Source organism: Jaculus jaculus, chromosome 1 (genome assembly GCF_020740685.1).
Source record: "Jaculus jaculus isolate mJacJac1 chromosome 1, mJacJac1.mat.Y.cur, whole genome shotgun sequence".
NCBI classification, from domain to species: domain Eukaryota; kingdom Metazoa; phylum Chordata; class Mammalia; order Rodentia; family Dipodidae; genus Jaculus; species Jaculus jaculus.
In genome coordinates this window covers 54,150,119-54,175,422 of record NC_059102.1, presented here as the reverse complement: position 1 = coordinate 54,175,422, position 25,304 = coordinate 54,150,119, and the positions used below count along the sequence as shown (strand labels likewise).

General features: G+C 34.4%; 1 protein-coding gene across 7 annotated transcripts in view; it reads right to left on the bottom strand.

Moving 5' to 3' along the window:
- Window positions 1–25,304, bottom strand: part of Rfx3 (regulatory factor X3) — a 267,617-nt gene that overhangs the window by 89,063 nt on the left and 153,250 nt on the right. For 6 of the 7 annotated variants that reach the window (XM_045150961.1, XM_045150972.1, XM_045150983.1 and 3 more), the window contains 2 exons: window positions 23,031–23,128; window positions 6,060–6,318 (listed from right to left, as the gene is read on the bottom strand). In XM_045150961.1, the coding sequence (XP_045006896.1) occupies window positions 6,060–6,318; window positions 23,031–23,128 (357 nt within the window). The remainder of the gene's footprint in view (window positions 1–6,059; window positions 6,319–23,030; window positions 23,129–25,304) is intronic. The other variant, XM_045150992.1, reaches the window with a different exon arrangement.

Here is a 25,304-nt window from a genome sequence, read left to right as displayed (position 1 = left end):
GATGGAGACTACAAGTCACTCAAAGTCCCATTTTATTAAGTGCTTTGAAATTGAAGTCCCAGAACCTTCAGTCAATTTATGATTTAGTGCAGAAAGCAGAAATTCGTGGTATTCTGAGGAGTTCCATTTGAAGGCTCAGGATGGTCATGGGAAAAAGGAACAAAGGAAAATAGAAATTACTAAAATCATGCTTCTGCTGAAATAAGTGAGGAAAGTGTTATTTTCCTCATTGAAGATACCTACAAGATTAAATCATTTTATATAATAATAAAACTATGATTTATAATAACTTATGCATACTTAATTTCATAAATAATGTCAATCTAGGCATATCTTTACACAAAGCAAAGATTTTTTCATTTTATATAACTATATAGTTTTTCTATATCTATATAGCTATTGCCAGCATTCTAGTCAAATATTATTAAAATATTTCCCTTTGGTAAGGTAATAGATAATTCTGCTACATTTAATGCACTCTTATAAATATAAGGAAGCATCCCATATACTCATAAGAGAATACTCTCTAAGACATTGTTAGGTTAAGTAAAACAAGATAAAATATTTTTTGTTATATTTGTGTGAAAAGTGGAAGGCATGTATTCTGTTTGTATCTTCATTAGAGTATCACTTGAATTATACCTAATTTTCTAAAGATAACAATGGGCTAAGGGTTAGAGGGAGATTTAATATGTATTTTCATATAACATTCTTATAATGTTCTTACACAATTACATAAACCAAGCTAAGTTACAAAAACAGATGGAGAGTGAAATATCTTCTAAATATTTAAAATAAATTATAATATTATATATTATTTAAAGATAGAAATGAATATTACTACTCTGAACATATTTTCCTTGGGCCCCATGGCAGGATTCAATTTTAGAATGGCCCTTCAAGATATATAATTGCTATTCTGTACAGATGTTTAAATTAGTGTTCATATAATAGCCTAAAAAATTCTTAGTGTAATTTTAGTTAAGGATAAAAATACCAGGCTGAAGAGATGGCTCAACAGATAAGGTGCTTGCTTACAAGCCTGACAGCCCAGGTTCAAATTCCAAGTACCCACAAGATGCCCAAAGTGGCACATGCATGTATGCAATGGCAAGATTGTCCTAGCATGCCCATTCTTACTCTCTCTCTCTGCTTGCAAATAAAGAAAAAGAATTACTTTTAAAATATAAAAAATAAAAATATCAATATATAACTGATTATTAGAAACAAGTACTATTTGATGCAAGAGTGAAGAAAGTATCTTAAAACATATGCTGTTCATTGTACAGTACAGAATAATATATACTCTATTGTGGAGAACACAAAAAATATCCCTACATTCACAATTTTTTAATCTACAAATTCTGATTATGTTGTCTTTTCAAATTTTTAAAATTCTATAAATATTCTTCATAAAATAAAAAATGTTAACATGTCAAATTGATAAATATGTTGAGGGAAACATTATGGAGAAGGTGTATAATGAGTACAGAATTATACCCACATAACCAACTCTTTTACTTAGTATCTCTAGGCTATTGAAGTATTAACAATAAACACATCACTGATGTCAATTTTGTGAAATTGAAACATTTATTCAAGTTTTAATTCAGCTGAAATTCTATCAAGTTACAATCCAACAAAAATGTTATGAAATCTGTCTTAAAACTATTTTCTATCTATTTATCAAAAGGAAATGTCTTTTACATGTATATGTATATCTATCTATCTATCTATGTGCACATATGTATATTCACACACATAATATATTCATGTAATTTATAAAGACATGAGCTCTTATTGACCCCATAACATAGTAAGCAAACAAAGCAACAGTAATTTGGTCAGATAAAAATTTTAGTTTGTACCATAATATATTCACCATGTAAAATTTGTTGTCACTAGTATTATCATAAAAATGCCAAAATTTCTATGTACCTTATAAACAAAATTTTCAGGATATATAAGTCAAATATAAAATATGAAAACTGAGTTACTTAAATTTTTCATTTTAAGTTACAAAGTAAAGTAAATTATATTTCAAATAAAAGTCTTTTAATTACATAAAGATACTAGTAAAGCAAAGATGACTCTAAGGTACATGTTTATTATTAGACTAGGTAACCAAGTATTTTACCTTAGGCTCATTGGATTACAGAAGCCTGCCATTTCCATCTTTTTTGTGGAGGTCTAGGGATCCAAACTCAGGTACTTTGGTATGTGATATGTGCTTTATCACTGAGCCATCTCTCCAGCCCTATCATTCAGAATACGTTTGAATAGGAGTATTTTCTATAGACTTAGGGCAATTGTAAAAGAGGATCTGTGTAATCATTCTGAGGACCAAAAGGGGAAACTACGTTACCCATGAAGTGAGTAACAGAGCTTACTTGTTCTTCCCAAGTACCCAAATATAACTAGTTCCACATGAAATGAGTCAACTGTGTACATTATTTGCTTCTTGGATGTTAAAGGAATGGCCCAGTTGGCTATGCTTGTCTCTTAGTTCCTCTGGGGGATTGATTCTACTGTGATCTGAGACCAGAGATGGTCAAGTCCCTGATATAAGATGATGTAGTAGCAGTGCATATGAACAATGAGTGTACTCTTACATACTTTCAATCACATTTAGGTTGTTTATAATGCCTAGCATAATATGAATGCTATGAAATAGCTAATGTATTATATCACATCAGGGGAAACAACAAGAAAAATGTTGGCACATTTTCACTACAACTACTTTTTCCAAATATTTTCTACCTACAGTTAGTTGACATGGAGTTAGATCCTGTGGATATAGAGGGCTGGTTGTATTGCAATCTGATATTTTGACTATAAATTACTTCTATAGTTAGTTGTGTCATCCAGCCCATGGTACAGGTTATAAGTTACATAGTAAGGCCAGCAGATAATCTAAACTTAAATGGCATTACTTAGCTCAGTGTTTGGAAAGATATGTTTGATCAACAAATTGCTAAAAACTGTTTACAGACATTCCTACTTTCTATAGTGAAAGAAGACCGATATGAAGTCAAGCAAAGTCCCTTAGTGACCTTGCACCAAGTAAAATCTGGATTAATAGGTATCAGAATAATGAAAACTATAGTAATTCTCTAATATTTCATAAGAAGAGAATGGTAGGAAATCTTCAATAGGGTCACAGCACTTATATTTAGTTAACTTTACTATAGTAACATGAAATTTTAAACTGACAAATATATGGCATGCTGATAAATTCAAAGTAGCACAACGAATATGAACAGACATCTACTTAAATAAGTTTGTACTATCATATGGCCTTGATGAAGGCCCTTTGATACAAGTTAACTACTTATATTTTACACTGCTTTTTAAAAAGAAAATAATCATATAAAAAGAAAACAACCACATCCAAATCCACTTCACCGAAATCTCAAATTATAATATGAAAATATAAATTAATATGTACAATTGATATTATGAATTGGTACTTTAAAAATAGTTTCAACTATTTCTAGGTGCTATATTGCTTTTTATTATATTCAGTTTATCAGCTGATATGATAAAAAAATCATACCATAGAGTTATATAATAGATAACTTTAGGAGTAATGCTATCTATCATATTCTATATAGTAAACATAACTATATCCTTTATAAAACAGCAAATATATATGCATATGTGTGCATTATATATATACATATATATGCACACACATATATGTATATGTATATGTATATGTATATATACACATAGACACACACGTGTGAGTGTTAATATTTGTAATTAGAACTATATTTAAATTACCTGAATATAAAACTTAATTTATTGATAGAAATGTTAAGTCTTTTTCCAGTTACTGAGCATGTTTAAGAAGCTAAATTCAGTGGGAAGACAAAGGGGAATGTCTGGAGAAGATGAAGTAGGAAAGGATGGCAAGAGAAGGATGATATGTTCACACAAAAAAAGAAAGCACGTATAACAAAAGTGAGAAAGTTTTGCTCTGTTTTCACCTGCTTTGCTTGGTTTTTCAAGTTTTTGACACCTTGATGAGTAGCTGATATTTTCCCCTGAAGTGGCTTTCTTGGGAGATTTCACTAGGAATGTTATAAAGTACTGGTACCTTTCTTTGCTGTTGTGGTATTATTACTTATTAATTAATATTAATTAAGCAATAAGTAAATGTACTAGCTTACTTGTAATATTTTATTATTTTTGTATAACTTTTAAAACTGGAATGAAATTGATACAATATTCACCATAACTTATTTATTGATTGGGTAACTGAGGTCCATGCTATGATTTCTTAGTGGCAATTCCTTTTATTTTCCAGTCTATTTAAACTTGTTGGTGTGACTACAATGTTTGGCAGTTTAAAATTATTAAAAGCAAGATATAAATATACTTATAGCATGGTTCAAAATACATAGAGGCAAAAGAAAGATATAAATCTCCACTCAGAACACTTAGTCATATGTTCTGGTATTAGTAAGAGAAACTGAATTAAAAATAGTTTTAAAATGGAGCAAGGGAAAGTCAACAAATGCTGAAGCTATGAACACATGTAAATTGTAGAAATACACAAGGTAATTGCAAAGTAAATTCTAAGTATATATATCACCTTGAAGAAAACTCATAAACTTAGAACTATAACCCTCTCAAGTTATGATTTTCCTCAAATTTATTAATCCATTGCTTTAAGAACAAGCTATATGATAACATGTTGATAAAGTTGATTTACTTAATACAAATCCCCAGCATCCCTTCCTTTCTCTTTTAGTAGGGCTGGGGATAGAACCTGGGACCTTGCCTATGCTACCCAAGTGCTCTAACAATGAACTACACCCCCATTTCCAGTACTCTTTTCTGTGAAACATCTAAAAACTCAACTCTACTGACATTTAGTCTTAAATAATCATTCTCTAATTTTTTTCCATAGCTGAGGTTAAAAAAAAAAAGGGCAGGTCTAGGTAACAGAGCCTGATGATACCAAATACTATACAATTTCTATATTACTATTTCAAAATATTAAAATATATGGTAAAAATTTTAAACTTGAAGGTATATCCCTGTTGTATTACATGCTCACAGATCTGATCATAACCAACACAAGTGTTTCACACATGAATCACTGCATTAGTGATTCTCAAGATGTCTGGCACAGTGCAACATGGTTTTACACATGGCAACACTAGTTAGTTATGTAGTACTTAGTCAGTTACTTTTTTTGTTTTGAGACAGTGTCTCCCTGTATAACCCAGACTGGCCTTTGAGTCCTCCTGTTTTAATCCCCCAAGTGCTAGGATGATAGGGATGTACCACCCCACTGCCTTCAGTTTCACTAAGTGTAATTTTAATATAAATCAGAAAAACAACTACATATAGTTTCTATTACAAAAATCAGTTTAAAAATACATTGAGTAAATAATAGTACATATGACATGCGACTATGACAACACTTAATGTCTAATGCTCAGGAAAGACAATGCTACATAATATTTCTGTAGGGATGTACTGCTAAGAATATGACTAATAAAAGATATGAAAATTCCCAATTCAGATATATTGTCTTCTCTATTTTACTGATTGCCACTTATCTTACAAAATAAACATTAAAAAAACAAACTTCTTTCGTATCAAGTTAAAGTGTTGTAATGAGTAACTAGTGAATAAAATCTATTAAAATTAACAATTTCTTCTTTGTTTTATTTTAGTTTTGGAATTTTTGAGATAGGTGTCACACACTACAGCCCACACTGGCCTCAAATTCACAGCAATCCAATTGCTTCAACTTCCCAAGTGCTGGGAGTGCAGGCATGAGCATCTCATCCAGCAAAGTCAGCAGTTTCTTGAACAAAACTTACTCCTGTAATCTTCCATTAGCAACGAGAACTTCCTAATTCACATAATTTGGGGTATACAATAATTAACAGTCAGTCCATGAGTTCTACACATACTCCATTCTACAAACTGCCCAAGATTAAAATTATTTGACACATTCTTACTCAGGTCTAGTCTTTGTGATTAGTTCCCCTCCACAGAGGACGACAGTACAATAGAAGCCACAAAAGTTAACTTACTGTCGCTGGGGAGGCCCGAGTTGTATGTGTCACTGCATGACCAGAATTCTCCATTGAGTTGCCAATCAGATAAGTTCCTCCAGAGCTGCTGATGAGTTGCCCTCCTGTGACGCCCATCTGAATACCACCAGTGCCCACCATGCTGTGGGAGGAGACTACGGTCGTCACCTGTGCAGAGCTTCCTTGAGTGTCAAAGTAATTTCCTCCGGTGTTTTGGCTGTACATCTGTGTTTCTGTGTAAGGATAAGTTGTTGTTCGGCTTTAGAAGAAGAAAGAAAGAAGAAATTTACAAGTTTATTTATATCATCTGATTGCTTTAGTATATTAATCTATTAAAAGCATATCTTGATCTTAGCCTGGGAAAAGTGGTAAATTCTGCATTTTTATATGAAACTATGGTACAAGAAATAGTTGGACTTCCTTTCCAAATTAAAGGTACACTCCCTTGTGAGTATCTCCACTTGTTCCTGTCCTGTCTGGCACTTACTGTCTATAGGTACCCAGTCCCTCTAGGTCATAAACAGCAGGTCACTTCCTACAAAAAAACCTGCCAAGCAACTTCTTCACTTCCTTTTAAAAACCTCTTTTGAATGTCAGTTTAGGGAAAGGGAGATCTGTAATAATTCTGTTTCCTACCATACAAAAGAGCTTGGATGAAAACAATTTCCTTAACTTGTACCTCAAATTTCCATTTAATCTCTCTCTATGCTACTGCTTCTCCTTTATTAAATGACTATACCACCTCTTCATGTTTTCATTTTCCACTTCCCAACAACTATGTTCTAGCTTATACCCTTACCTTTCATAGAAACTGCCTTTAATAAGGTCAATTGTGGCCAACACTAAATGCCACACTAAAAGGCTCCTGTCAACCCTTGTCTCTTTTTGACCTCTCTGCAGAATGATATTGTTGACCACTCCAGATGCCCTTTCCCTCTTTCTCTTTTGATTAAGCTTATCTGATTTTTCATCTACAATTTACTACAATTTCAATTTTAAGGGTTTTTTTACTTGAAATTTCTTAATATGTAAAAGCTCATAAGGAGTTACAAAAATACAGAAACACAAAAAATACAGTCACAAAATGTAACATGTAATATCTTTAAAATGCAAATGAAAAATTATGATTTCTAGTTCTTGCTATTTTCTTTAACCCCTCCAGAATTAACTATTCCTAAGGGTTTGGTGTACACAATGTTCAGTTATGCCCTGTACTCATATTAATTAAAATCTTTCTGTCTTATTCATTCTGGTGCTATTTATTTTCTATGGCATTTTATTTCCATGTTTTACTTTTTCACTATTACCCTTCAAGAACCTTTTCAAATTTCTATTTTCCTAGCATTTCAATACTCTATCCTAATGAGACTTATATTTTTCTCCTCATTTTAATTTAGATCATAACCCTTTACCATGTTATATAGGATATAAGCATACTCATTACAAGCCATCATAGATATTAGTATCTCTGCTTCCCTTAATTTATTATACTTTGCATATTTCCAATCTTTATTTATTTTTTTTTTTTTTGAGGTAGGGTCTCACTCCAGCCCAGGCTGACTTGAAACTCACTATGTAGTCTCAGATGGCCTTGAGCTCATAGCGATCCATCTACTTCTGCCTCCTGAGCTCTGGAATCAAAGGTGTGGTCCACCATGGCTGCTTTAAATCTGAGTTTCTAGTAGCCAAGTACTTATCTCTAATAAACTCCATGATATTTGGCAGATTCATATGCAAAATCTAACACCTGATGAGATTCATCTTTTTTACTTCTTCTATGTCCCTAATTGCAGTAGAAAGAACACAATTCCAAGTTTTTGAAATTACTACTAATTCTTCCCTTTCTTAGACTCAAATGAGCCACAAAAATCCTATTTTTTTCTTTTAAATAAAATCTGATATTTGAAATTCTCCAACTCTCCCTTCCATTCTCATAATCATTGCTTTAATTCACAATATTCTTTATTATCACTGACTTACAACTGGGGTTCCTTCCTCAAATTGGTCTCTTTTCCAATCTGGCTCTAACTTTGCTTTATGAGACTTTTCTAGTATGTGAATATGCAAACAAATTCTAGCAGAAAAATATTTCCGTGATTCTTGACATCAGGCATTAGGGCTGCTTTGCATATAAACTCGGGACTCAACATCAGCCATATTCTCAATACTTTTTTTCACAGAGGCCATATTGGCCTTTTGCTCATCACTCCTCTCCTCAAAACACCATGTTTCTATAGCCACTATGCATTGCTATACATGGTCTTTCTGCCTGGAAAGCCTATATATTTCTTTTTAATGCCTCATGTTTATCATCCCTAGCATCTCAGGCTAAGATCTTTTTTATAAAAAATATTTTATTTATTTTTATTTGTATGTGTGTGAGAGAGAGGGACAGAGAGACAGACAGAGACATATAAAGACAGAGAATGAGCATGCCAGGGCCTCTACCTACTGCAAAGGAACTTCAGATGCATGTGCCACCTTGTGCATCTGGCTCACATGGGTACTGGGGGAAATAACCCTGCATCATTAGGCTTTGCAGGCAAATGCCTTCATTGCTAAACCATCTTTCCAGCCCTCAGCCTAAGATTGTTATTGCAGAATTATTCTCTGCATTCTGTGCCCTCCACAGCCCTCCTCACAGAGCTCTTAGTTTTGTTCTGTGTACTTTCCTAACAGTCCGCATTTCTAAAATATAGTTTTCCATACCTTATTGTGACTTTCTTCATATCTTCATACTCCTATGAAATTATACTTCATTCTTATCTATAATCTCAACACTTGATACATCTGCAAGTACATAGTACTCATACTGAATAGTCAACAAATTAAAATATAAATTCTACTTAAAGTATACTGGACATAGCAATCAGTTTATAAATTTCAATAAATAAATTCTCTTATGTTTTGTTAAATCGTGAGAAATTATCAAAACTTTCTATGACTTTATAATTTCAAACAATTGTTAATCCACTAAACACTTATAATTCAGAACATAAAGTTTAATAAGATTAAAGTAGTTTTCAGAAATTATTCTATACTAAATTGTCCCTTTCCTTTTAGGAAAAAAAAATACAGAAAATTGAGGTATGAATTTTAGTTTGGGATAATGACAGAAAAAAATATATAGAACCTTCTTTTACAGATAAATATGCCATTTAAAACATACAAAATGTTTCTCATCATCACTAAATTTCTTACCTGGAAATCTCTTATTTGCTTAGATGAAATAACTATCTTCATTGTACATTTATATTTTAAAAAAGGAAATTATTTCATATCCAGGGAATGAATATGAGTGGTCCCATTTAACTATTTTTAAAATAACACAACCCAACGTTGACATTTAGTGGTATAAATACATAAAAGATAATAAATACTTTGATACATGCAATACATATTCTTTTCATAGTTCAAGCATGACTGAACATGCTTTCTAGTAAAATGGTCTCCAAATTAAAAACTTAAATACTGAACACCAACTTGTGGACCGTTTAAGATGCAACAGATTCTATTCTATGTACTTTTAGCATATTATCTAATTACTCTTCATATGTTATAGGTACTATAATAATTCCTATTCCATATACATGCTGAATAATTCAAATTTACATCAGTTAAAAGCTTCAACTCAGGCACATAGTTCATGAATCATGTATTAAAAAATTAGTCCATGTGCTCAACCAGTATAGCACATGAGAAGACAACTTTAATGTACATAAAGGGTGTCTGTAAGGAACTTGTAAGGAATATCCCCCAAATCTTCACATTTTCTCACATTTTTGGGTCCTGAATTTCATGATTACATAAAATCATATAAGTAAAAATGATGTGAATATGGAAGCAAAACTATGTAGCAGAAAAACAGTGTAATGGTAGAAGGGGGAGGTTCAAGAAAGAGGAGAACTGCAAGAAATATTCTCAAAGTAAAATATAAATTCTCAGCACAATGGTCTTAAACCTAAAAAATTGAATAAAATATTTAAAAAGAAAAAAATGTAGAGCTTTATTTTGTTAATAAGAAAAATGATTTCCTTACTTAATTGCAAAGATTTCTAAGAAAAAAAAAGTATGTCTTGCATATGTCATAGTATTTATTGTCTTTTATGTATTTGTACCACTAAATGTCAACATTGGGTTGTGTTATTTTAAAAATAGCTAAATAGGACCACTCTCATATTCCTTGGATGTAAAATGATTTGTTTTAAAATATAAATGCATAACCAATATAGTTATTTCATCTAAGTAAATAAGAGATTTGCAGTTAAGACACGTAGTGATGATGAAAAACATTTTATATGTTTTAAATGGAATGTTAATCTGTAAAAAGAAAGTTCTGTATATTTTTTTCTGTCATTATACCAAACTAAAATTTATACCTCAATTTTCTGTGTTTTTTTTTTTCTAAAAGGAAAGGAACAATTTACTCAGTAGAGAATACTTTCTGAACATATTTTAATCTTATTAAAATTTATATTCTGAATTACAAATGTTTAGTGGTTTAACAATTGTTTCAAATTATAAAGTCCTAGAAAGTTTTGATAATTTCTCATGATTTAACAAAACATAAGAGAATTTATTTATTGAAATTTATAAACTTAATGCTATGCCTATTATTCTTTAAGTAGAATTCATATTTTAATTTGTTGACTCTTCAGTATGAGTACTATGTTGTTGCAGATGTATCAAGTGATGAGATTATAGATAAGAATGAAGTATAATTTCAAAGGAGTATGAAGATATGAGGAAATTCACACTAAGGTTATATACATGTGACTAGTTTAATTCACTGAATATCATGATCAATGGTAACATTCATTTTCCTACAAAGTAATCCAGCTATTATTCTTCATGGCTGAAAAAAATATCACTGTATATAACACATTTTCTTTACCCATTCTCCTGTTGACAGACACCTAGAATGATTCCCTTACTTGGTTTTTGCAAGTAATGCTGCAATAAACAATGATGTCAAATGTTTCTGTAATATGTTGACTTGAATGGGCTCATTGGGATAAAAACTCAGGATTGGTTTAGCTAGGTAATATGGAAGATCTACTCTTAATTTTTTGAAGAACCTCCATACTGATTTCCAAAGTATCTTGTTTAGCTTGCATTTCCTCTATCAATGTATAGAGTCCCTTTTGCCTACATCCTTACCACCATCTGCTGTTATTTGCTTTCTTAATCAGTGTCATTTTGACTGGAGTCAGATGGAACTTTTATGCAGCTGTAATTTATATTTCTTCGATAGCTAGGGATGAGCAGAGAATTATCCACTAGCCTATTTACTGACTGGGGTCATTTGATTTCTTATCACTTAGTTTCATGAGTTCCTTATGTATCTTGATACCAACCCTTTGTCAGATATATAAATGGTACAGCTCTGCTCCAGTCTTCAAGCCACCTCTTCACCTGATTGTTTCTCTTGCTATGCAGGTTTTTAATTACATGAGGCCCCTTTTGTCAAATGTGGCCTTGCTTCCCGAGTGACTGAATTTTTATTCATTCCTCCTATTTTTATTTTTAAGTATTGGAAGAGAAAGTACTTTTTGGTTTTGGAGAAATCTAGCAAAGATTTTTTTCTCACTGCACATTTTACTTGCTCATTAAATAAATATACTATGTACTTTCACTCCTTGCTAAAAAACACATCTACCAACTGGATGGAAAAATATGTTCAGAATCAAACATTAAAAAGAAGAGTGAGTCATGTTGCCAATCCTTTATCCTCACATCTAACCCTTTCAGTTAGATTGATTTAGTAAATATTCTGGGACCTGGGGATGTAGTACAGTGACAGTAAAGTGTTGTGTGTTAGATCTCACTTACTAAAAAACAAAAACAAACACAAAACACAAAGGAATGAATGAGTGAATGAATGAACAAATATATTATTGGATAGTTAGGACATACATACATAGAAAAGTCTATATTAGGTAAGTGTCCAATATCAGTGGTTGTTCTTAAAAAAGTTTCACGAAAAAGATTTTAACTATCTACACACATTTTTGTTATTATCTATTGATAGAACACAAAGGTACTATATTCAGGCTATTTATACTATTTTATTTTCATAACCATTAGATTAATATAAGAATAACTCTACATGAAAGATTTTAGATAAATTTTTCTTCTTCTCTCTCCTTTTTAATAGGTATGTAAGAAATGAAAGAAATCTACCTATGTTTTTATAATTTAGAATCAAGCTGTAGATGTTTTCTTGAATGTCTAACTCTAGACTTTAGGAAAACATCCTTGGAAAACTATTGCAAGGAAAGAAACACAAGCTGTAGCATGGGTTTCTGCAGAAGTAAACAGGAGGATGAGTAAATTAAGTTAACTTTTCCCTTGAATATTAAGCTATTCTACTTCATCTCTAACACTGTAAGGCAATCTCAGTAGTTCAAATGAAAAATATGCCTACTCACTAACCCACATTATTAAGTCTGCTAGGCTGGCAGTAATTGTCAATATTCACAGTGAGAACCAGGTAAACACTTTAGTATCAGCAAATTATGATGATTATACACTATCATAAGTGATGACACATATCGGTTTAAGTGCTATAATCACCTCTCAAATGTGACCCTGTGCATTATATCTATATGACATGAGAATGCTGGTGATAAGGACATCAGAAAACCAGCACTTACTAAAACATGTACAGGTTACAGGGTCATGTACTTGGTGCTTGAGAGTTCATGAAAAAGACGAAAGTCCCTATCCCCTGGGAGTGTCATTAGCAAAACGTGGATATTATCACACCAAAGTAGAACTCTAACTGAGTGCTAAGTCATAGGTCAAATACTAGCTAGCTATTTGGTGTGATAGAACACAAGAAAAAGGACTATACTTTCCTATGGCACAAGGAAAACTATTAAAAAAAGAGATTACAAATACCTTAATATGAACATTTGGTATAAAGTTATATGTAATTAAATAGCAGCATTACCAAATTACGAGTGATTAGTATAGTTCAAGTTGAAAAAGAAATTATTATGATCATGCTTGAAAAAATATTCAGTCATCTGGTTACTAAAATTTTGATTACAATTAAGAATAGTAAAATGAGATTTTCCTATTGAGTGTGAAAGTTACACTTCAGAACCCCTATTCATAATGTATATTTGATAATAATGAGAGGTTTTTAAAGATGAATCTTCTCTCTCTTGACCAAGAGTGCATATTTGTGGCATGATCATTGAAGCTGAGAATGCAATCTGGTCCCACAGAGTCCACATAAAAGATAATTGGGCTTTATAGCCCAATCAACTCATGATCTAGACCCGATTCATCGTGATCTAACCAACTGAGCTACTTACTATGCCACATAATATATCTGTTGGCGCTAGATATTTACTTTGAATTATTTCTGTACTTATATGGTTCTTTTAATTTTAAGGAGTCTTTAAGATGTTATGTTCCTGAGGTTTTATGAGTGAATAATTCATTAAACTCAACATCTACTTATTATATGGGTCAGTGGTGAGGTAGTTTAAAAATATATGCACAATGTGTAGAATTTAAAAGAACATAAAATATGTAAATAAATCACAAAGTTTAATAGCAACAATTAATGTCAATAAGTATTGACAGTTTCTCAGTTGGAACATCATAAAGCATTTGTGATTAGTTAATTATTTCCATTTCAAGCTTAGTTACATACTCATAAGTAGCAGAGCAAATCCCTGTCCTACCTGGGAACAGGACAAAATGAGGGATGACTGTGACAGACACTGTACAGTTTACACTCTCATCACTTATTCTATGTTCCACCTTCCCTCACCACACACAGATTATGTCCTACGTGCATAAAAGATAAAAACTTCTATTCTCAGATTCTCTGTAGTTACCTGTTACTACATGTCACAGTCAAATATTGAATGACAACTGACAAGTGGGTGACTTCCAGCAGTATCATGAAAGCCACTTATTTTCTCTAAGAGAATTCAGGTCTAAGTAGTAGGCATGATAAATGCCAGTAGTAGTTTGTGTTTATAGCAGAAATTCTGAAATCAGGTCCCATAAAGCTGGAGCTTTCTGATGTTCCCATACTCATTCATTCTCTCTCTCTCTCTCTCTCTCTCTCTCTCTCTGTGTGTGTGTGTGTGCGCGCGCGCGTGTGTGTGTGTGTGTCTGCCTCACTCTACTTGAAAAGAAATATATGAAATATGTTTTTAAGAAAGAAAACTAAAAGACATGAAAACAGAGTATTAGGTAGAAAATGCCCCAAGTTGTTTATTCCTGAAACATTAGAATGTAAAATAGAGATGTAGGAATGGAAAGAATGTTAATAGGTAAATTAGATTTTATGTTACAGATAAAGAAGATGGTAATGAGGAAGTGAAAGATTCAGTGACCAATAGTACATACAGAGAGAAACAGAATATTTGGGATGCCCAGGTAAATTGATGATTACAGGCTACATCTGTGTGAGTAGATGAATAAGATGGACTTGGGCTGCTACACTGCTGTGCTAAGATGTTCACCCTGGATCCCTAATTTGGGCTGTATACTCCAACAAACTTCTCCCACTAATGAGGCTGGGCTGTCTGCTGGATGCCACTGGTGCTGCCAGTGCCTCAACCAAGGCCACTATAGCTACTCGCTATCTGTGATAAATCATATTATATTGTGGCTATATTAAAATTGATAGAATAATTGATGAAGAATATTTCAAGACAAATGCAAATGAAGGCAATTCATGACAAGTACGGTAACACTATAGATAATTCTTTAAAAACACTGTACATGGAGGAAGAAGAAAGACAGTTGCATTAGTTACTTTCTTGTTGCACTGACAAATATGTGACAAGAAGCAACTTAAGGCAGGGAAGGTTTATCTCAGCAATAGTACACCATGGAGGCAATGTGGAGGGAGTTTGAGGCAGCCTGTATCATCACTCCTCAGTAAGGAAGCAGACAGTGAGGAGTTCTTGTACTCAGCCAGCTTTCTCCATTTTATCCAATCTGGGATCCCAGGACATGGAATGGCATCACCTCCAGTTAAGATGAGACTTGCCATTTCAATTAAGATAACAAGGTAGTCCCTCACAATTATGGCTGGAGGCTGACCTACCTAGATAATCCCTTGCAGGTTTGCCCAGAGTGTGACCTAAGTGAGATGATCCCTCAGAAGCATGTTCAGAGGCTCCTCTCCTAGGTGATTCTAGGACTTGTCAAGTTGACAATCAATATGAAATGCAAGTCCAGCTCTTATCAACATTACAGCCAAACATACCACTTCCAAGTCACAATTTTCTACTACCTGTCCCTATAAAGTCAAGGGCATCTCATAAAATAGAAAAAATTCAGCCCAATTTATCTTTAATAGCCTCAACACTATTCAAAAGGTAAGTCCAAAATTTCTTCTGAAACTCAGGTAATATCTTAACATCAAAAATCAAGTTAACAACAAGAAACATACTTCTAAGACAGAAATTCACAAAATAAATATTCCCAAACCAAAAAAGGAGGAATTGGAGTATAGCAAGAAAAGATTAGACCAAAACAAGATAAAACCCAGGAAGCAAATTGCAAATTTTATAGCTCTATGACCAGCATCAGGGATTCATGATGCAATCTGGAGTCCAAAGGACTTGGGTAGTCCCATCTCTCCTGTTACTGGAAACTGAGTCACACAGAGATAGTACCAGAGACAGAAAGGAGAATCAGAAAATTTATTTATGTCATGGACTCAGGGGAATAACTTCCAAAACCTGAGTACTCAACTCTGAGATTTATAGACAGTATGGCAGTTAGACATGATCTTGAATTCTTTACACTACTGGTGGGTCACAAGTTTTTAAGATTACATGGTTTTAGGTCGCAAACAGAAAATTCCTTAGTAATCAGTCAGTAATAAGGAAGTACAAATGCAGAACAGAAAGCTGTTTTTTTCAGGGTATTTGTGCCTATGGATGCACTAGCCAGATAACATATTATAAGCTGGGCACAGTTATAAAGATAGGTATGTAGACTCAGGGTCATGCTGTCTCCCTGGTAAAGGCTTATACAATAGAAGTGCTTTAGAGTATCATCTGGGCCTGGTTTCTCTGTTAAATTTCTTCTTACTCCAGCTTTGCTGCCCTTAGATTTATAGCCTCTCTCTTGAGCCAGCTCTACTTTGAATTTATAGATTTACTTGGCTGATATCCTATGGTTCTATGATCTCTAAATTGTGGAATAACTTTTATAGATTCATGTAACAGCCTTTCAGAACCTCCTTAAGAGGACTTTGACCCTTTAACACATTGACTGTTTTAATGGCTTTCTGGGCCAACAGAGCAAGACTTTATGACCCCCTAAACTCTGCATATTCTAATGCCTCCAAAACTAGTACAATATAGTTAATGCAGCCAACTTCTGCTGCCAGTTAGAATGTAGCTTGGCCCTTCTTGGTCCACAGTGATAGAAGCTTATATACACCTTCTAGTATGACCTTGGTGAAGCACTTACTTTGCATTTGTTTTCCAACAGGGAACCCTTGCAGCTCAAACATCCTTCCTTCCAATGAATTTTGATTTTTACAACATGGAACTTCTGATGGGTGGAACTGTACACTCAGGGCACTTTTCTTATGTTCCCAATGTACTGCAGGAGATTTCTCTTCAATTATGCTGATATCTTTAATAATTACAGCTGCTTTCTCAGCACCAATCTTTATGCCATCCTTTCCTGAGGTTTCCTCCACTAAGTAAATTAGTTCATTAGTTTTGAGTTCAGCATCATTCAAATTCACAGGGGATGTATAGAATGCAGCCTCTAGCTGAGTTCTGGGTAGAGTCCTTGTTTTCCTTTACAACTTCATAAGCCAAACCATTAAGAAATACTTTAAAAAAATCTATGCTCCAAAAGCAGTAAAATTGACAAAAATTGATACATTTCTAAATGCAAATGATCTACTATTTCTAAAACAGGAAGATATATGTAATTTAAACTGACCAATAACAAGCAATGGTACTAAGGCAGTATATTAAGTCTCCTCACAAAGGAAAGCCAAAGACTGGACAAATTCACTGGTTACTCTATCAAACTTTTAAGGAAGATCGTGAATCAATACTCTCCAACAGTTCCATGAAATAGAAAGAGAAAGAATAATTCCAGGTTAATTGTACTAAGCCAGTACTGGCCTGATTATCAAAATCAGATTAAGACTAACAGAAAAAGAAAGCTACAAACCATTTTCCCTAAAGGAAACATATTCAAAAATTAAAGAAAATACATACAAACCAAATTCAAGAATACATTAAGATGATCATGCATTAAAACCAAAATAGTTTCATCCAGTAATACAAAATTTATTCAACAAATGCAACCTATAAATGTAAGGAAACTTAAGGACAAAAATCGCATGATTATCTCAATAGATGAAAAAGCATTTAACAAAGTTCACCATGCATTTATTTTTTTTTAATTTGGAATACATGGAACATATTATAACCCCATAAAGGCTATGTACCACAAATTTATAGGCAACAAACTAAATGGAGTAAACCTGAGACAAGGGGGCCAACTCTCTGTGCTATTATGCAACACAGTTTTCAAAGCCCTACATAGACCAGTAAGACACAAGAACTTTAGAAAAGGGATACAAAAAGAAGTACATGAGTAAAATTATTCCTATTAGATATTATATGATTCTACTTACAAGACTACAGATTCCAATCGAAACATTGTAGATCTGATAAAACCTTTCGTTAGAGGAGTAATGACTACTGTTATTGGGCTAAATGCATATATTATATCCACCAAACTGTCCTCTAAACACTTACGTTGATGCCCATGTGTGTTAATGCTACTCTCAGTTTTGGTTAGAGAAGTTTTTCTTTCCAGAGGGCAGTGACAACTAGAGTGACTCAAAACTGACCTGTGACAGGGGAATGCTCAGCATCAAGTGAGACATCTCTATTTTACCTTATAGGACTCAGGGTCCATTGTGGAACAGGGGGTGGAAACAATGTAAGCACTACAGCAAGGGGAGGACTGCTTACAAGGGTGTCTTCCAGATACAATATGGCCTGGATATTCATGAACGCACAGTTCCTGATACTACCTAAATAAAACCTTCAAAATAGAAAAGAAAATGATGACTCAAAATAGAACAGACAGTAATTAGAGATAAGAAGGATTTCAATGGAGGGTATATTTAGAAAGGGGACAATGGGGTAGTGGCAGGGAATTATCATGGTTTATTGTCTATACCTAAGGAAATTATCAATAAAAAGTTAAAAAACACTTTCACTAAAGTTGTCAAATACAACCATGTGTGGTGGTGCACACCTTTAATTCCAGCACTGGGGAGGCAGAGGTAAGATGATTGTTGTGAGTTTGAGGCCATCCTGAAACTACATAGTGAATTCCTGGTCAGCCTGCAGTAAAGGGAGATCCTACTTGAAGAACCAAAAATAAAAAGAGAAGTTACAAAATATGAAATCAACATACAAAAGTGAGTAGCTTTTATATAAACTAATAAGAAACCTGCTAAGAAGTAAATTAGAGCCGGGCGTGGTGGCGCATGCCTTTAATCCCAGCACTCTGGAGGCAGAGGTAGGAGGATTACCATGAGTTCAAGGCCACCTTGAGATGACAGAGCTAATTTCAGTTCAGCCTGGACCACAGTGAGACCCTACCTCGAAAAACAAAAAAAAGAAAAAAAAAAAAGAATTAAATTAGGAAAAACCTATCATCCCTAATAGTTTAAAAGATATTATGAATAAACCTAAGCAAGGAGGTAAAAGATTTTTATGATGACTTTAAGACACTGAAAAGGAAACTGAAGATATTAGAATATGAGAAGAAATTTCATGTTCCTGGACTGGTAGAATTAATATTGTAAAATTGGCTACAATACCAAAAATAATCTACGGATTCAATTTAATCCCCATTAAAATCTTAATGATATTCTTTAGAAAACTAGAAAAAAATCCTTAAATTCATATGGAAACACAAAGACCATGAATATTCCTAAGCAGAAAGAACCTTGCTGGAGATAACACAGTACTTCACCTTCAATTATATTACAGAGCCATACCAAGAAAGAGTACATGTGAAGGACACAGAAACAGAGATATAGACCAGTGGAATTAAATAGAGGAACCAGATGTAAGCACACACAATTATAATCATCCAATATTTGAGAAAGGTGTCAAAAACTCCTGGAAAAAGAAAAGGCAGCCTGTTCAACCAATGACATTGACAAAAGTGGGTATCTACTTTCAGAAGAATGAAATTAGATCCACATCTCTTAACTTGCCTAAAACTCAATAGAAAATAAAGACATTAACCTAAAACATGAAATGTTCAATTTGCTAGTTGAAAACAATTCACGATATAAGCCTGAGCAAGGATGTTGTGATTAGTACTTCAGTGGCACAAGAAGCCACCATAAGAACTAACAAATGCAATTCAAAACTTCTTTAAAGCAAAAGAAGCTATTAGCAGAGTGAACAGATGGCCTTCAGAATGTGAGACATTCTTTGTCAGCTCTACTTCATATAAGAGTTGATTTAGGGAACTAGGGAAATGGCTTAGTGGTTATGGCATTTGCCTGTGAAGCCTAAGGGCCCAGGTTCAATTCCCCAGGACCAAGATAAACCAGATGCACAGGGGGCACATGTGCCTAGAGTTTGTATGCAGTGGCTGGAGGCCCTGGCATGCCCATTCTCTCTATCTGTCTCTTTCTTTCTCTCTTGTAAATAAATAAATAATTTTTTTTTTTTAAAGTTGATTTACAGGGAGGGGATATGATGGAGAGTAGAGTTTAAAAGGGGAAAGTGGGAGGGCATTACCATGGGATATTGCTTACCATCATGAAAGTTGTTAATAAAAAATAAATTAATGTAAAAAGGAGTTGATTTTTCTAGAATACATGAAGAAATGCAAAAAGTATTAGAAAAAAACAAAAATGGACAATTATATATTTGAAAACCTTCAATATCTTGAGCCATAAGGAAAATGCAAGTTAAACCTACTTTGAGGGTTGGGAAGATGGCTTAGTGGTTGCACTTGCCTGCAAAGCCAAAGGACCCAGACTCAATTCCTTAGGAGTGACATAAGCCAGATGCAAATGTGGTACACGAGTCTGGTGCTCTTTTGTAGTAGCTGAAAGCCCTGGTGAGCCCATTCATATTCTCTCTCTCTCTCTCTCTCTCTCTCTCATTTCCTCTCTCCCTCCCTCCCATAAATAAAAAAAGAAAGAAAGAAAGAAAGAAAAGAAAAGAAAAGAAAAGAAAAGAAAAGAAAAGAAAAGAAAAGAAAAGATTTGGAGATTCTATCTCATCCAGAATGGCTATCATCAAAAATTAACTGAGAATTCCCGACACATGGGGACACAGGAACCTTTATTCACCAGTAGGAGTATAAACTGGTGAAGCCACTATGGACATCAATGAGTGTGGAGGTTTCTTAAGAATTTAAAAACACAGTATGACTAAAATATACTGCCTCTGAGAATGTACCCCCAGGATTCTATCCTCCCACATAGCTACCTGCACATTCATGTTTATTGAGCCACTATTTGTAATAGCAAGGAAATGGGCCAGCCTAGATTTCCATCAACATATGAATGGAAAATGAATATGTAAATATACACAATGAAATTTTATTCATCAATAAAGAAAAATGAACTTATGAAAATTTCTGGAAAATTGATGAATCTCAAAATTATTATGCTATGTAATATATCTTGGACTCTCATTCATATGGAAATTCATATGGAAATTCTAGTTTTTAATCTTTGTAAATGTGTATATAAGTGGGAGTAAATATGGCTGGGGTCAGGAAACTACAAAGATGATGAATGAGTAAAAACAGGTCTTGGGTGGTGAAGCAGTATGGAATCAAATACCACATGAAATCCTAAAGAAGACTACTGCACATGAAAGGATACCAGGGGATAGAAGAGATTAAAAGAAAGAGTGGGGTAGGGTGGTCAACAAAACCAAATTATGTATGAAAGAAACATTCCTTTATATGCTAATTTTTTAAAGCAAGTACAAAGAAAATAAGTGAGAGAAAAGATTTTTCTTTAAGATTTATATCATGGTGATTTGATTTAGGTGTCCCCCATAAACAGAGGCATTCTGAATGCTGGGTTCCCAGCTGATGAAGATTTGGGGACTAACACTTCCTGGAGGTGGTGTATTGTTGGGGTGGGCTTATGGGTATTATAGACAGTTTCCCCTTGCCAGTGTTTGGCGCACACTCCTGCTGATGCTATCTGTCTGATGTTGGTCAGGAGGTGATGTCCAACCTCTGCTCATGCCTGGTTTTCCTTGCCATCATGGAGCTTCCCCTTGAGCCTGTAAGCCAAAACAAACCTTTTTTTTTTTTTTTTTTTTTTTCCCCACAAGCTGCTCTTGGTAGGGTGATTTCTGCCAGCAATGCAAATCTAACTGCAACAGATATTATAAAGAAACATTCCTTTACATGCTATTTTTTTTAAAGTAAGAAAAAGAAAATGAGAGAAAAGATTTTTCTTTAAGTTTTATATCATTCAGTTCCTGTATTATGTGCATTAAATATATTTCCTTAAATACTTATGTTAACTGAATGAGAGTTATTCTCCTCCCATTACCATGGAAAGACTAATAAAAGCCCTTGAATACTTAAGTACTTTGATCACTATTACAAAATGAATATATAATTAAAACAAACTTGAAAGATTTAGTTGTAATAATAACACATAATAGCAACTGAACTCTATCTGTTATGCATTCTTCTGGTTAGAGTTACTATAGTGGGAAAAGAAAACCTCTGCCCTCAGCAAACAGGCTGTCCCACTGGAATTAGTGAAATCACAGAAGGAAACAGAGTATGCAAGAAGAATGAAGGAAGTTCAGTTTTGTGAACAGAAGGGTCAATGAGTGAATTTGAACTCATTTCACTAACTTCAATGTATAAATCATTAACAAAGCTGGAGAGATGGCTTAGCAGTTAAGGCCTTATCAGTTATGCCTGTGATGCCTAAGGAATCAGGTTTGATTCTCCACATCCCATGTCAGCCAGATGCATATGGGGGTGCATGCATATGGAGTTTGTTTGCAGTGGCTAGAGGCCCTGGCATGCCCATTCTCTATCTCTCGCTCTCTCTACCTCTGTGTCCCCCTCTGTTTCTAATAACTAAATTAAAACAATTTTTAAATAGAAATTGTCTATAAAAAGCTGACTTGAAAATACTACTATGACTTTCATTAATTTTTAATCCACTTAATTTGTAGCAACATCTTGTCTCAATCCAAAGTGGCTGGATCATAATTTTACAAAATGGTATTATTGTTGACACAAAGAAGATAAAGTAATGAGGAAACAAATTCAGATTTGAAAATAAGATTTATTGAGTCCCAAGCACTTTTATATAGAATATCTAACACATACACACACAGAGAGAGACATAAAAGTCCACAAAACTTCTATTATTCTAGTTTTGTCATAATTTATAAATAAGCACAAATCCCACAACACTCCATTTAATATTTAAAAATCATGAGCTTTAGACAGGCATGGTGGTGCATGTCTTTAATCCCAGTACTCGGGAGGCAGAGGTAGGAGGATCAGTGTGAGTTTGAGGCCACCCTGAGACTACATAGTGAATTCCATATCAGCCTGGACTAGAGTGAGACCCTACCTTGAAAAACAAAAAACAAAACAAAAAAAAATCATGAGTTTAAGACATTATTAAACATAGAATCACAAGAGATGTTTTTTCAACCTAGAGACTATTAAAGGGCATACAATTTCAATAACTTGGGAAAATATTTCAGTAGGAAAAAGGAGAAGAAAAAATTAGATATCTTCTTAATAATCACAAACAAAAGACTAAACATCTGTTTAATATATATAACTCTGTCCAATTAAAAATAATGATAAGAACCAGAAAAAGTTGGGGAATCATAAGACATGTTAGAAAGTAAAGAATTTCACTTTGAATTGGGGAATTAGAAGACTCCTGCATATATACAAACTTACATTGCTCCATTGGTATAGACAGTATCACTTCCTTCCACATACTGCACCTGAGCTGGATAGACATGCTGAACCTGCTGAACAGTCTGGACCTGCTGGACCTGAAAAACAAGCATTAGGACTATGTTAGAAGGCAGATTCTGTAGGAAGAAACACAGGACTAGATTTACCTCAAAGGTTTCTCTAGCACATTGATTAACATGGGGTCTACATATGCAAACTTTTTTTATGAAAAAGTAAATTTTTAAAAATTCTTAGGTTCACGCCAGTTTCAAGAGAAGTATAGTTGGGTGCAGATCAACTCTAGTATTATACTGAATAAACTATATTTTTTCTCAGTATTTATATATGTATACATATATATACATACACACTTAAAAGTTCAAATTAACATTCTAAAGTTTCTCACTTATTTTGAAGGCTTATCAAATTACATTTTATTTTAATCTGCAAACTCAAGCTAAATGAAATTTTAATTGAAACAGTTCACCACAGAAATTATAAACATTCAAACATGGAGAAAACATGTTAATACATCCCATAAACTCATTTTCTAAGATAAATAACTGTCACCAGTCCTCTCCTTTTATCCTCAATAGGATTATTTTAGACAATTTCAGAAATTACATTTTACTGATAAATACATTTATTTGCTTTTTCTTTTTTCTTTTTCTTTTATTTATTTGAGGAGATATAGAAAGAGGGGAGAGAGATAGAAAGAATGGACATGCCAGGGTCTCCACTGCAAACAAACTCCAGATGTATGTGCCACCTCGTGCTTCTGGCATACATGAAAACTGGGAATTCAAACCTGGGTCCTTTAGCTTCTCAGGCAAGTGCATTAACCACTAAGCCCTCTCTCCAGCTCCAATTTGCTATTTCTAAGACATAAAAATTATTTTAACATGAGCATATTAACTTAAAACATCTAGGATTCTTTAATGTTACTTGTAATTCAATGTTTACATTGTCTTCTTTATTTCAGTGACTTTGTAGTGCTAGCTTATTCAAATCAGGATCTAAACAAGTTCAAAGTTCTGTATTTGGATATTTTAAAAATATATATTATTTATTCATTCGACAGAGGAAAGAGACAGACAGGCAGAGAGAAAGTATGTGCTAGGGCCTCTAGCCACTGTAAATAAACTCAGATGTATGCCCCACCTAGTGCATCTGGCTTATGTGGGTACTGACAGTGGAAAACTTGGGACTTTTATTTTATTATTTTATTTTATTTTATTAATTACTTTTGTATTCAGCAAATACAGTCAGTTTGGTACCATTATTAGGCTCATCCGTGACCTACCCCCTTCCCTTGGCCCCTCCTTGTTGAGGTATATGGGTCATGTACTGTGGAGTAACCCCACAGTTAGGGGTAAGATAAATGTTTCTGCATATCATGACCCAACATATGGCTCTGACATTCTTTCTGACCCCTTTTCCACAAAATTTCCCTGAGCCATGTTGGGTTCATTTTTGGTCTGCTTCAGTGATGAGGTATTGCGGTCTTCTGGGGCTCTGGCTCTCTGATTTGGTAGGAGGGGAAGGGGGAGGGGGAGGAGGAGGGGGGAGGAGGAGGAGAGAGGAGGAGGGAGGGAGGGAAGAGGAGAAGGGGGGAGGAGGAGGGGGGGAGGAGGAGGGGGGGAGGAGGAGGGGGAGGAGGAGGAGGGGGGAGGGAGGAGGAGGAGGGGGGAGGAAGGGGGAGGAGGGGGGAGGAGGAGGAGGGGGGAGGAAGGGGGAGGAGGGGGGAGGAGAAGAAAGGAGGAAGGAGGAAGGAGGAAGGAGGAAGGAAGAAGGAAGAAGAAGAAGAAGAAAAGGCAGTCTGTTGGGCTTGCCTCAGAAAAGAAAATAAAAAGCCTAGATTAAGAAAACAAGTAGGGCTTCTTCCTTCGGAAAACACCAAATGGCGGATGATGCAGGTGCAGCGGGAGGGCCCGGAGGACCCCCTGGGAGGCCACGGAGGCGTCTGTGGAGGTTTTGGCAGTGGTCTCTGGGGTCGAGGTCGTGGACGTGGCCATGGTAGTGGCCGAGGCCGGGGCTCTTGGAGGCAAAGCTGAAGACAAGGAGTGGATCCCCGTAACCAAGCTAGAACGCCTGGTCAAGGATATGAAGATCAAGTCCCTGGAGGAGATCTATCTGTTCTCCTGCCCATCAAAGACTCTGAGATTATTGACTTCTTCTTGGGCACATCCCTTAAGGATGAAGTTTTGAAGATTATGCCAGTGCAAAAGCAGACTGGCGCTGGTCAGGGGACAAGGTTCAAGGCTTTTGTCGCCA